This window comes from Mesocricetus auratus, unplaced genomic scaffold (assembly GCF_017639785.1).
Source record: "Mesocricetus auratus isolate SY011 unplaced genomic scaffold, BCM_Maur_2.0 Super-Scaffold_100008, whole genome shotgun sequence".
Classification (NCBI taxonomy): Eukaryota; Metazoa; Chordata; class Mammalia; order Rodentia; family Cricetidae; genus Mesocricetus; species Mesocricetus auratus.
In genome coordinates this window covers 85,490,751-85,503,808 of record NW_024429192.1, presented here as the reverse complement: position 1 = coordinate 85,503,808, position 13,058 = coordinate 85,490,751, and the positions used below count along the sequence as shown (strand labels likewise).

General features: G+C 44.1%; 1 protein-coding gene across 4 annotated transcripts in view; it reads right to left on the bottom strand.

Annotated features, from left to right (window-relative positions):
* Nucleotides 1-13,058, bottom strand: part of Mtus2 (microtubule associated scaffold protein 2) — a 353,013-nt gene that overhangs the window by 187,459 nt on the left and 152,496 nt on the right. For all 4 annotated transcript variants that reach the window (XM_040751389.1, XM_021234736.2, XM_040751390.1 and 1 more), the window contains one exon: nt 11,213-11,407. In XM_040751389.1, coding sequence (XP_040607323.1) covers nt 11,213-11,407 — 195 coding nt within the window. The remainder of the gene's footprint in view (nt 1-11,212; nt 11,408-13,058) is intronic.

Below are 13,058 nucleotides of genomic sequence, written 5' to 3'. Positions count from 1 at the left end.
CATACATATCCTATAGTGTTCGTTTTCCTGGAAAGCTTCAATTTATAGACTAGTGTGACTATTACTTTGAGCAACTTCATAAGATTTAGAATCACCAAGGAGATAAACCTCTGGGCACACCTGTGGGCCATCAATCTAGATTAGGTTAATCTCTGGGCATGCCTGTGGGGCATCATCCAGATTAGGTTAGCCTCTGGGCACACCTGTGGAGAATCATCTAGACTAGGCTAGCCCTGGGCATGCCTGTGAGGGGTCATCTAGATTAGGTGAGCTTCTGGGCACCCCCGTGGGGATTATCTAGATTCATTCAGTTAATCGAGGTAGAAAGTCTCGCCCACTGTGGGTCGCTCCACTCTGTAGGCCAGGTTCCAGAATGACTGTGAAGGAGAGAGTGAGTTGAGCACCAGCATTTATCTCTCTGGGCTTGACTGTGAAAGCAAAGAGACACACCACCTCGGGTTCCTGCTGCCAAGACTTCTCTGCCATGGTAGATTCGTATCCATGAACTGGAACACAAAATAAATCCTCCTTCCTTAAACTCTTCTGCCAGGGTCTCAGAAACAGAAAAGTGACCAGGACAAGAGGGATAGTGAACACTGTCTATGAAGTCCAACTTCTAAGTTTTCTGCACCCTCTCATCCCCTAATTCCTATTATTCTTCTAATGGTTTTCTTTATAGTTTTGGTGTTGGTAGGAGTGAATTTTCTCTACATTAAGAACACATTGTCAAACTGACACCTATATTTGCCTCCTGTGCTTAGTGGTTTCAGTTTTTAAGTTTATACTTTGTTTTGAAGTTTTTGCTGCTATAGGACAGGAGAAAGAGGTTCAGGCCAAGGTTCAATACTCAGACCTGCAAACAGACACTTAAGTTGTAGCATCTAATTAAGTAACATTTGAGTTTCTAAATCACATTCAATAGTTTTCAAAGCAACACATTAAGTATGTATCTAAACAGCAGGGGCTGGAGAGATGGTTCAGTGGTTAATAGAACTGGGACCTTCGGTTCCCAGGACCCACATGGCAGCTCATAACTACCTGTAACTGCCAGTCCAGGGATCTGACGCCCTCTTCTGGCCTCTGCCGGCTCTGCATGTGCCACATACTGGCAAATATTCATACATATAAACTATAAATACATTTTTAAAAGAATGTATTCAGACACTTTGTCATACTTGATTTCAAACTGCAAGATATATAGCATTATATCTGTAACTAAAAGACATTTATTGCTATACAAATCAAAACAACCTTATAAACCAAATATCAGAGGCTGTTGTACAGCTCTGTGTGAGTGAGTGTGTGTGTGTATGTGTATGTGTGTGTGTTTGTGTGCAAGTGCATGCATACAAGTTACATCTCCAAGGACTGTATAAACAAAACAACATGATAGTAAATCCAACACAATTTAAAACAATGCAATCAAAATACAAAGTAAACACGAGACACTGGAAGCTGATGGTGGTGTAACACAGCCTCCTATTCACACACAAAACAATTGTAATGAGAACACACTTTCATAATGTTAAAAACACAGTGGATACCTAAACTAAGGAGATTGCTGTTTTTTTAATTGTTAATTAAAAATTTCAATTGTGTGTGTGTTTTGCCTGCAGGTCTATTACATGTGTGCAGAGATGCACAGGCCAGAAGAGGGCATCAGATCCTTTAGATCTAAAGCTACAGGTGATTGTGAGACACCATGTGGGTGCTGGGAACTGAACCTGTGTCCTCTGGAAGAGCAGTGAGTGTTCTTAACCACTGAGCCATTTCTCCAGATACACAGCTGTTTATTCCTATGAGCAAACTTCTGCACTGCACAACTTGAGCAGAATGATGCACTGTGCTCTACAATAACTTCCACGTCACTAGGTGACAGGGATGTCTTTGGCCCAGTGCAGTACAGGGCCACTACTGCAGCTGCAGTTTGTCAATAGCAGAAACAGAGTTATGGGATATCAAGAGAGCTGAGATTTTCTTTAATGGAAAAATGAAGCGTTTGTGTTTCCACACGCAGCTATCCATTTAATTGACAATATCATTTGCATGGAGAATACAATGTCAATATCCTGTGGGTATGACTTTTAAACAGACAGGAAATGTAAGTGGTTTTTCTTACAGTTTCTAAGCAGAAACATGAAAGAAGAAGTCTAGAACCTTCTAAGACAGGAAATGTAAGTGATTTTTCTTACAGTTTCTAAGCAGAAACATGAATGAAGAAGTCTAGAACCTTCTAAGGCCCTCCATCATGGGAAGAAGTCACAGTACCAGAGACCTTGGATCTACAAAGCTATTCAGGGATCCACCATCCACCACCTTTGCAAGGAGGACACTGGGTGTCCATGAATATTATGTGACCTCTCGGGAGGGGGACAGGACAGGACAGGACCTGGATGCCAGACCTTAGCTACTATTCTGTCTGCCTTGCTGCCTCTCTTGAGTCTCACCAAGACTATGGCAATGCCCTCCTCAGTCAGTATTCTACCAGGAGTCCCTTGTGGCATGATATGTGCTCTGGAGAGGGGCATCAACAAGCCCTGGCCTGTGTGAACTCTGGGAATTACCTCTGTTCCTTTGGGTGGGTTGTTCCTTGTCTTAACATCCATTAACTCCTTCGCACCCAGGGCCAGCAAATTTCCATGCTCATCACACAAAATGCCCCCAACCTCTGCTCTCCAGGGATTGGTTACTCACAGGGAATGCTGGGAACAGCTGAACTCGGCTTCCTATGACGCTCGGCCAAGGAATATAATGTCAATTTATGGTGTATGGCCTCAGCGAGGGAAACACTTCATCCTGCAGCTCAAGCTATCGCAACACAGATAGATTTTCCTGCAATAAACCCCAAGGCACATCTAGGGCCTCTCACCCTGGTGTACATCCTCAGAGTGTCACGTCAGCCCCAGACCCACCAGTAACTCGGGTGGGGATGGTGGCCAGTCTGCTCACTGGTCCTTCTGCAATGGGTTCCTCTGATTGAGGGTATCTGGATGGTATCTAAGGTATAAACACTCACACTGTTACCATCTATGATAGCAATAAGGAGTCTCTGGAAGAACCACAAGGCTAAGTGCACATAAAAGACGCTAGCTGGGCTGTGAAGGGTGCCCAAGAGATTTGTAAATGACTCTCTAAGGGCAGCGTAAGGTCCCTGCAGCAGTAAGCAGACCCCAGCAGCCAAGCACTTTGAGGGCCACTGTTAGACACATCCTAACAAGCACCTACATGCACTGATGGCTGCCCCTGACAGCCCATCTAACTGACCATTCCCCCCCCCATGGAATTCATTGTGATGGGATCTGTCCGGGCTCATTTGCCTTCATTAGCAAGCCTTGCTAGTGGCAACAGAGTCTTCCGCATCATCACCACCATTGGAAACATGCCTCCTGATTGACAGCACCCGGGATGTGTTACCCTTTTTCATTTTCTAATCCAAGGGGTCCTAAGCAAAGGGTGTTGGCATCTCATGACTGCAGCTGTCTGGCCTGTCAACTCCCTGCCACACACAAGTACTAAAACATAGTGCCGGGAAGAGGATCGAGTCTCAGCTTTCTGTTGCAGTGGCTGTGTGGCAGCTGCTTTCCCACTGGGGATCCATTCCAGGACACAGTAGCATCAATGTCTGCACAATGCCACAGGGCTTGTGTAGAATGCCCACAAATTATTCAGATCCACACAACACCTCCAGATTATCTACAGCACCCAATGCCATGTAACAGCATTGAAAAACTGTTTAAAGGTGATGTTTAAGACATGATGACACAAAGGCTGGAGCCTACTCTTGCTGTAACTTGCTATGCTATGCCATGTTCAGTTGGAATTCCTGGGAGGCCTGCTCTTTTCTGAAGGGAAACAGGGGAAGAGCGGATCTGGGGGAGAAGGGAACTGAGGCAGGAACTGGGAGGAGTGCAGGGAATAGAAACTGTGGTTGGGATGCAATAAAAAAATAGAGACATGAATAAAAAAGAGAGACATGGTAAGCCAGGCATTAGTGGCGCACGCCTTTAATCCCAGCACTCAGGAGGCAGAGGCAAGCGGATCTCTGTGAGTTCGAGGCCAGCCTGGTCTACAGAGCGAGTTCCAAGAAAGCCTCCAAAACAATACAGAGAACCTCTGTCTTTGAAGAGAGAGAGGAGACAGACAGACAGAGAGAGAGAGAGAGAGAGAGAGAGAGAGAGAGAGAGAGAGAGAGAGAGAAAGAAAGAAAAACAGTACATGTTTGATGCAAACACCTTCTTCCCCCAAGTATTTTTGGTGTAGGGTCTATTGGACCTTCAGATACAATACCTGTACGTAGATACAGACGGATGGCCATGTTTAGACAGGGTAAAGGGGGGTAGGAGATCAAAGACCTCACGTCGGCTTTGGGCTAGCCTGTATGTATGTATGTATGAATATATAGTTACCATGCATACCTGCTACTCTATTCAGCAGCTGACTCTAAGCACCAAAGATAGCAAGTAGAGAAAGTGCTGGAATTTGCACACGACCATGGCTGTTAATGAGAAGAATCAGGCCATACTCCCCCAAGACTCTGAGATGTAGGTTGCCCCCACATTAACAAGAGGAACAAGAGGCCTCGGTCAGCCCAAGACCAATCACCCAAAGTGTCCACAGGAGCCAGCAACAGAGACACAAATGCTGTGGCTGCAGCATCTGCCTCGCTGCTCGACGTATCCACACACTGTAACCTTGCATTGTGCACTGAGAAATAGAGGAAAGGGTGGCATCACCCTTTGAACAGAGCGTCCACATGCAGAGAAGAAAATCACCCCTGCCTGAGAAAGCAACAGGCCTGGAAAGGAAACGCTCTGCTGCCAAGGGGATCGCTCGGGAGTGTTTAGAAGCAGTCGCCCTACTTAGTAATCCCACAACACTCAATTTAGAAGAATCTGAATTAGTGCATAAACAGAACAAAGATTAAAGGGTCCCCACCTAAAAAGCAATGTTCCAGCATCTTAGATATCCTGTGGGGGTTCTGGGTTCTGGGTTCTGATTAAATCTCTGGGGGAAGAACCAGGCATTGATCTCAAAACTACTACACACCCAAGCTTTCTTTATATATGGAGGGTAAAAGGATGTGTAGTAAATATATCTAATTTCTTTTTATTGGTTTGCTTGTTTTGTCAACCATTCCTACTGTCTTTACAGGTGTCGAGTGGCCTAACAGGTGAATATCTACAGTGAACCCCACACAGCCCTCACACAGCAGAGATGGCGGAGCCACGGAGGCAGAGTTATGGAAAATCATCTCACAGTTATGCCTCAGTGTCCTTTCTCCAAGGTAAACTAGTGTTCCTCAGTTGTATCATCCATCAACACAGGAAAGGCCTGGTAATTACCTCCAAGTGCCTGCTTGATTCGGTTGAGATGTTCTGTTATGTCTCCATGACCAGGACTAGAATAAACACATGCACGCTTACCCTAGTTCACTTTCTGTGGCTGTGATAAACCACGACTAAAAGCAACTGGAAAAGAAGAGGGTTTATCCAGCTTACATGCTCTGATCACAGTCAACCATTGAAGGAACCAGGACAGTAACTCAAACAGGAACAGAGGCAGGAACAAGATAGCGTTTCCCTGTGTAGCTTTGGAGCCTGTCCTGGAACTAGCTCTTATAGCCCATGCTGATCTCAAACTCTCAGAGATCCGCCTGCCTCTGCCTCCCAAATGCTGGGACTAAAGGTGTGCACCACCACCACCTGGCTCAGCTTTTTTATATATCCCAGGACTACCTGCGTAGGGGTGACACCACCCATAATGGACTGGGTGGGCCCTCTTACATCAATCACTAATCAAGGAAATGCCTTTCGGACTTGCCTGCAGGCCAATCTTAGGAAGGTATTTTCTCCACTGAGATTTCCTCTTCCCAGATGACTCTACTCTTTATTATACTTGTTCCATGTTTTAGAATCATTGAGAGAGGATGTTGAGTTGTATGAAGGCCCAACGTCTTGCTTCACCAATGAAGGATCTGAGAATCAAGCTGGGGAAATGGGTAAAGGGCTTGTATGAGTTCAAGGGCCTGAGATGAGATCTCAGCCCCACAAAAAGGGGTGAAGCTTTGCTCATGGCTTCAGGGGTTTGAATCTATGGGTGCATGCAGTAAAGGTGAGCTATTTACCTTAGGATGACCAGGAAACAGGAAGCAAAGGCTAGGGTCATAATCGTCTGCCTAAGGGCACTCCCCAATGACCTAACTTTCTCCCACTGGGTACCAGCTCCTAATAGCACCAGGGACTGGTGACCAAGCTTAAAACATGCGGTCTCTAATGGACACTCAATCAACCCACAGTAACATCTAAGTCCACCTAAGTTAAATGACTCCAAACTATCATCCCTATTGTGACAGTGACATCATGCATGTGAGTGTGACATATTTAAGTGCTGGTTCTGTGACTCAACTGTGGTTCTCAAGGTATCTTTTCTTCATGAAGTATCTTGAATGATAAAATAAGGCATTTATAAAGCTGAAAATGCTTTTGACAGGCGATGAGATTTCTGATAGATTTCCACAGACTGTCTGAGTCAGGAGGATAACTGTTACTTCCAAGGCCCAGAAACCAGTTTCCCATATAAACAATGCTAAGTCATATGCAGAAAAATCAAGTTCCTCTGTGTAAATGTGTAGGGAGAAAGAGAAAGAAATAGAATGTGTGGGAACCACTGAGAAAAGTATCAGCAAGACCCACGGGAATGGCTCTATGTCTTTTCCTTAGGAATAATACTTCAGATTACATAATTACAGATTCCCAGGAAGAGATACTCAAATCTATCAGTGACATTTGTTTGACTTGTGCATTTTTTACAGAAAATTAGAAGTGCATTGTGGATTTTGCTCTAAGTCTTCTTTTTTTCCCACTCAAGCAGAATTGAGATACTCAAGTCAATAGCAGAACATCGGATATGAGACCCCAGCAAACGTGAAATAAAATCAAGCCCCCACCCTGTCCCCAGCAGACACTGAAGGCCACAGAAGGAAAGTCAGCTGCAGCTCACAGTTCTATTTTGAGCAGAGGGTTTAAATGTCGCCAGCTTAGACTAAGGTCACCTTTCAAAATGTTTCTTTAAAGGAAATTAATTGAATATATATCCTTTCACACTATAAAATGTTAAAGACCTGCCAGACTGTGGTGGCACACATCTTTAATCCCAGCACTTGGGAGGCAGAGGTGGGTGGATCTCTATGAGTTCCAGGGCAGCCTGGTCTACAGAGCTACTTCCAGGGCAGTCAAGTGGTTAGGCAGAGAAACCATGTCTCAACCCCCAATCCAAAGTTAAAGACTTGGCACAGGCCTCTCTGGCTTCCCTTGTCTTTGTTTCTATAGATATCAAACTGATATATAAACTTCAGCCCCAAAGTAAGAGAATCCCAGGAAAAACAAAAATGATGTCTTAGTTTTTACTAAGTTTCTTTCTTTTATGTGTGTGGGTTTTTACCTGTTCGTACATATGTGTAACACATGCCTGGTGGCAGTGGAGGCAGGTGAGGGCATTAGATCCCCTGGAACTGGAGTTACAGAGAGTTGAGAGTCACCTGGTGGGTGCTGGGAACCGAGCTAGATCCCCTGGAAGGGCAGCCAGTGCTTTAACCGCTGAGCCGTCTCTCTGGTCAAGTTTTAGTTTAACAGTCAAAGTTATTGATCACTGTATGTAGGACGTGACTATAAAATGTTTGAACTGGAATGAGAGTCACCTCTCTGACTTCAGTGTTTTCTTAATCATAACCAGGGTCTATGAAGACAGCTTCCCTTGCCCCTTATTGGACACTATTAATCCAACATGGCCATTTTCCCATCTGGGCTTTGGAATCCTTGGCATGGAATTTTATTGCACATGGCCCACAGATGGAAATGGCCTAAGAAAAATTAACTATTCCTGGGAAAAGCCTTGTTCTAAACACTCTGTATCTATTACTTCCAGTCAGTGATCCTATTAGCCCTATTGATGGTTTTAAACCTAGCTCAAGTATTATTAACCTTGTTTCACTATGAAGACACAGAAGTACAGTAATTTGCCCAAAGTCATGAGTCTGGTAAATGCAGAGGTGATAGGCGAATCCCACTGTGCCTAGAGTACCCGTCCCCCACCACTATGCTGCAGCATCTCTTAAAACCAAACAGAACAAACTTCCACTGATGCAGGACAGCCAGGCTCTGCAGCTCCCATTCACAGAACAGTGTGGACAGCTAACTGTTCCGAGTCGTGTGCTTCCATGTGCTAAGAGATCAGGTCTGCAACAGTCCAACCCATGCACACAGCCACTACACAACGTGACGGAGGTTAATTAGTTTGATTCAATAATCCCTTCATGACAGAGGGATATATTCTGAAATTTCATGTTGTACATTTCGGCTGGTTAGTTTTTATCAACTCCACACAAGCTTGAGTCATTTGGGAAGAGGGACTCTTAACTGAGGAATTGCCTCCATCCAATTAGCATGTAGGCATATTTGTGGGGCATTTTCTTAACTAGTGATTGATGTGGGGGTCCCGCCCACTGGGTACCACCAACCCTGAGCATGTATGTGGTCCTGGGCTGTATAAGAAAGCAGGCTGTGCAAGCTATGGAGAGCAAGCCAGAGCTGCATCCCTCTGCTCTGCTTCAGAGCCTGCCTGCAGGTTCCTGCTTTGAGTTCTTGCTCTGGCTTCTCTTAACGATGGGCTGTGGCGTGTAATAAACCACCTCCTTCCCAGGTTGCTTTTGTTTGTGGCGTTTCATCATCGCAACAAGCAAACTAGAAAAGAAGTTGAAACTGTGCCATTATAACTCATCAAAACCAGAAGAAAAGGTCAAAGGTGTCTAAGGTCTTTCTGGGAAACATCAAATGTAAAGATATGGAATAAAGTAAAATGGACTTGATGGTGTCTTTGTAGCCTTTCTGTCTCACAGAACTTTGGGCAGTTTTCTTTTGTCTATTTGTCTTTTGCTTGTTATTGTGATTTCCAGTTTTGTGAGGACTTGGGAGGCTCTGTGTGTGTGTGTGTGTGTGTGTGTGTGTGTGTGTGTGTGTCTATATGTGTTTATTGTGCTTTTTTCTTTTTTATTATTCTGGTTTATTTATTTTCTGTTTGCTTGTTTTCTGAAGAGAGAAAGAACATGGAGTTCAATGAATGGGGAGGATTTAGAAAGAGTTGGGGTAGAGAAAACCATGATTAGATGCGTTGTATGAAAAGGGTTTTTTTCCAATTAAAAAAAGAAAGTAGTAGATTAGTGGTTGCCTAGTGCTGAAGGCTGGATGGAAACAGGGAGAGCATTAATGGATACTAGGTTTCTTTGGGTGAGGATAATGAAAATGTTGCAAATTTGATTGTAGTGATGTTTGCACAACCCTATAAATATACCAAAAAACCCACTGGATTACATACTTTAAAGGAGTGAATTACATCTCAATATATCTCAATAAAGCTGTTATTTTAAGAAGGAAAAAGGAAAAAGAAGCAAAAGCAAGCCATGGAGATGGTGGGATTTTTACCTCTTTATGGATAATCTAAAACACACATCACTGAAAAGTAAACCACATACTAAACCTCACAAACTGCTCTCTAGTTTTAATGGCTTTCAAAAATCTGCCAATCATGTTTTCAATCTGCCCTCCTCCTCCTCCAGATTTTTTGCTTTTGTTCTTGTATTATCTTACACTAAAACAGAATGATACCATTATTGAAAATATCTGATACAGAATAATAGTCACAAAAATAGAGCACAGTAGCATGGCACTAGCCTAGAAGGGTCCCCCAGGGCTACCCTCACAGCAGCTGTTGGGGAGCCCTACGCCCAACCTTCCTGTGCCCCCTTCACCCTGTCAGAGGCTATGCAGCCTTCAGTCACAGCACAAGCTCACCACCATCCTCTCTCTTCAGTCCCCAAGAGAGGGAAGACTCCTGAGGGCCACATTAACCTAATGTAAGTACATGGGGGTGGGGTGGGGATGCTGACACTTAGAAGAGGTGAAAGGATAAAAAGCTAATCTTTGTAAAAAAAAAAAAAAGACAGCGAAGAAAAACACGACTGCTCTTACAATAAAACTATAGATAAAAGCTCCAGTTTGAGGTTCATATTAACAACTGTAAACAAGCAATTTTCTTAACAAAAAGCTGTAAGCTCATACTCAACTCCCATCTTGGGGTGGAGGTGATCAGTGCCCAGAGCTGAAGAATGAAAACAGACATCAATAAGGTTTAATCTCAGAAGAGAAATAGCTTCTGGGGAACCTAACCTCTCAGGTCACTGGCAGCTCCTTTTTCCATGAATAAAAAATGACTCCCTCTTTGCCAGTGGAACGTGAGACGGGCTGATGGCTGTTTCTGTAGGAGTTATTAATAACACTTCTCGTCAACTCTGATCTTATTTAAAATGCATGTCAGATGCAGATAATCAAATGAGCTACGTGTGTAAATGCATTTTATAGTACTCATGAGTGTAATGCTGAGTTAACATTGCAAAAATCTTTCATATTAACACTCATTTTCATTGATTAACCTTCTAAAGAGACTGGTGATTTTCTACTCCAAACTACCTCCCAGAACACAGATCCTAGTCAATAATTAAAGGGATATATGTTCATCTTTAGAAATAAAACTCAATCACTTCATGAGTTTTATATCATCTTTCCTAATCAAGCTGTCTATGATTGGAAACTCAGATGCTCTGTCATGAATGACCTCAGCGATAGTCGCAGGAAGGTTCTTTTAAGATTTATTCATTTTATTGTGTGTGTGCATATGTGTGTATGTGTGTGCATATGTGTGTATTTGTGTGTATGCATGTGTGTGGGCATGTGTGTATGTGTGTATGTATGTGTGTGTGCATGTGCGTGTATGTGTACGTGTGTGTGTGTGTGTGTGTGTGTGTGTGTACACGTATGTACCACATGCATGTAGTGTTCACAGAGATCAGAAGAAGGCATCAGATTGCCTGGATCTAGGTAGCTATAAGCAGTCCCAGTGTGGGTTCTGAGAACTAAGCCTGGGCCCACTGCAAGGGTATTAACTTCCCGTGATTGAGATAAAGGATAGTATCAAACAGGTTATTCTTCTTTGGTGGATGATTAAATACAGAAACACGATGATAGAGTAAAGCAGTAGATCCAAGTTCTTAACGAACCAAACAAAGATGGTACGCAGGATCCTTAGGCATCGTCTGCCCTCCGTCAGCTCCCTGCAGGGCACAGTCTCTACTACCCACCCTCAGCCCATTTACTCCACTCACGGGTCGCTGGCCGGCTCTGCTCTGGCTGCACACTGTCCAGGGACTGGGTGCTGGGCACTGCAGAGACACTGGAGCTCCTCACGAAGCCGAAGGCCGCCAGCTTGGCTGCTGGGAGACGTGAGTAACCAGGAGGACGGAGCCCAGATTTTGGTAGACTGGATTTTGCAGCATTTGAATTGGAGGCTTTCTTGAGATCTGTTAAAATGAATCAAGAAGAAAAATTCTCAGTGAACAGCAAAATGGAGAATGTCACAGAGTATGTCATCTGTCACGAGTAGACCAATCTTGAAGGCTCCAATTCTGCACACTAGCAAACCAACCTTTAATAGGAAAGTCCCTTGCCAGGGCAGGTGTTTCAGAGTACTTAGGAAGGACAGCCACAGTGGCCGCTTTCAGGTAGATGACATTCACAGTCTCTCTAGTAGAGGCAAGGAGGACAGACAACTGCCCCCACTCTAAGCCCCAGCAAAGACTAAAGGGCTCAGGACCCTGAACTGAAAGAGAGTAGCAACTGTTTCAAGTTACCTTAAATCTGTGGGAACAAGATAAACCTTAAAATGTAACACACAATGGGCTCTAACCACAGGTGATTAGCCACATAGAAATGCATTCCATGAGTTGTTCATACTGCTAACCCTCGCACTTTGGAATAGGGTTATCCAGACTGTAATCCCCAAAGACTAACTGGGCAAACCCCCAAACCCTCACCCTACCCTGAGAACAACAGTATCTGCTTGTAAAGAATGATGCCATAACTCATGTTCAACATCTACTACATAGTCTGGTAGGTGCTTCAGGCAGTATTGAGATTTCTCTTGCTTTCCCATTATTGGTTTTTATGTTAGTTCAAATTTCAAATTAGTCCCTCTGTATGTACCCAGCCAGGGAACGTAAGGATGGTATGAAGCAGTATCTCTACACCTGCATGGGACTATCAGGAATGAATACTTTAAAGCAGAAAAATGTGGGCACTGTGTAAAAGATGTCTGGCATTATGCTGGCAGGAGGAGACAGAAGAGAAACCCCCTCTTCTGGGCACTTGGTACTGCCAGGTGCTGGCAGTCACAGATACCAGTTCAAAAAGGCCCAGGGGCACTGGACAAGGTGTGACTCTCTGTGAAGTATACATACTTTTAGAGACCTCAGCTCAGGTGTCATGGGACTACAGCCTGAAAACTTGCAAACAGAAGGCTACACTACAGAGAAGAAATTTCGAAACACAATTACATAGTATGCAGTGTGCTGGGAGCCTGGTTCAAACCAAAGAGTTGTCATTCAGCCTTTCCTTCCAGCCGTAAAGTGGTCACCACATTGCCATCGTGAGGTGGAGATTACCTTGGCTTGATAGCCACGAAGGAAGGAGAGTCATGAGATTCCCACTTTGAACTCTAGCCATCATGCTTATCCCAACCCAGAGCTGCAAGTGACCTCGGGACATGCTGAAGTGTCCAGGAAGAAGAAGGCTAACCAGAAGGAGGCCTTCCTGGTACATCCTCCATTCATGGTGGGGCTTCATGGTGATGAACATCATAGTCCTGTGAGTAACTCCTCCATTGCCCTCTGTCTGTGAGCCCAATAAACTCATTGGTTCACCAAGCTGAGTTTTGGGGACAAATAGACATTCATTCACATTTCTTTGTGTTTGTTTGTTTGTTTATGGTTTTGTGGGGGCTTTTTGTTGAGGGCAGTTGTTCTCTTCATTTTAGAAATGGAGTGGCTGTACCTATGAAAAATGCCACAAAGTGATTCAAAGTGGGAAAACATAAATGTTCCCTGACTTTGGAAATCAGTATGGAGATTCCTCAGGAAAATGGGAATCAGTCTACCACAAGATGCAGCAATTCCA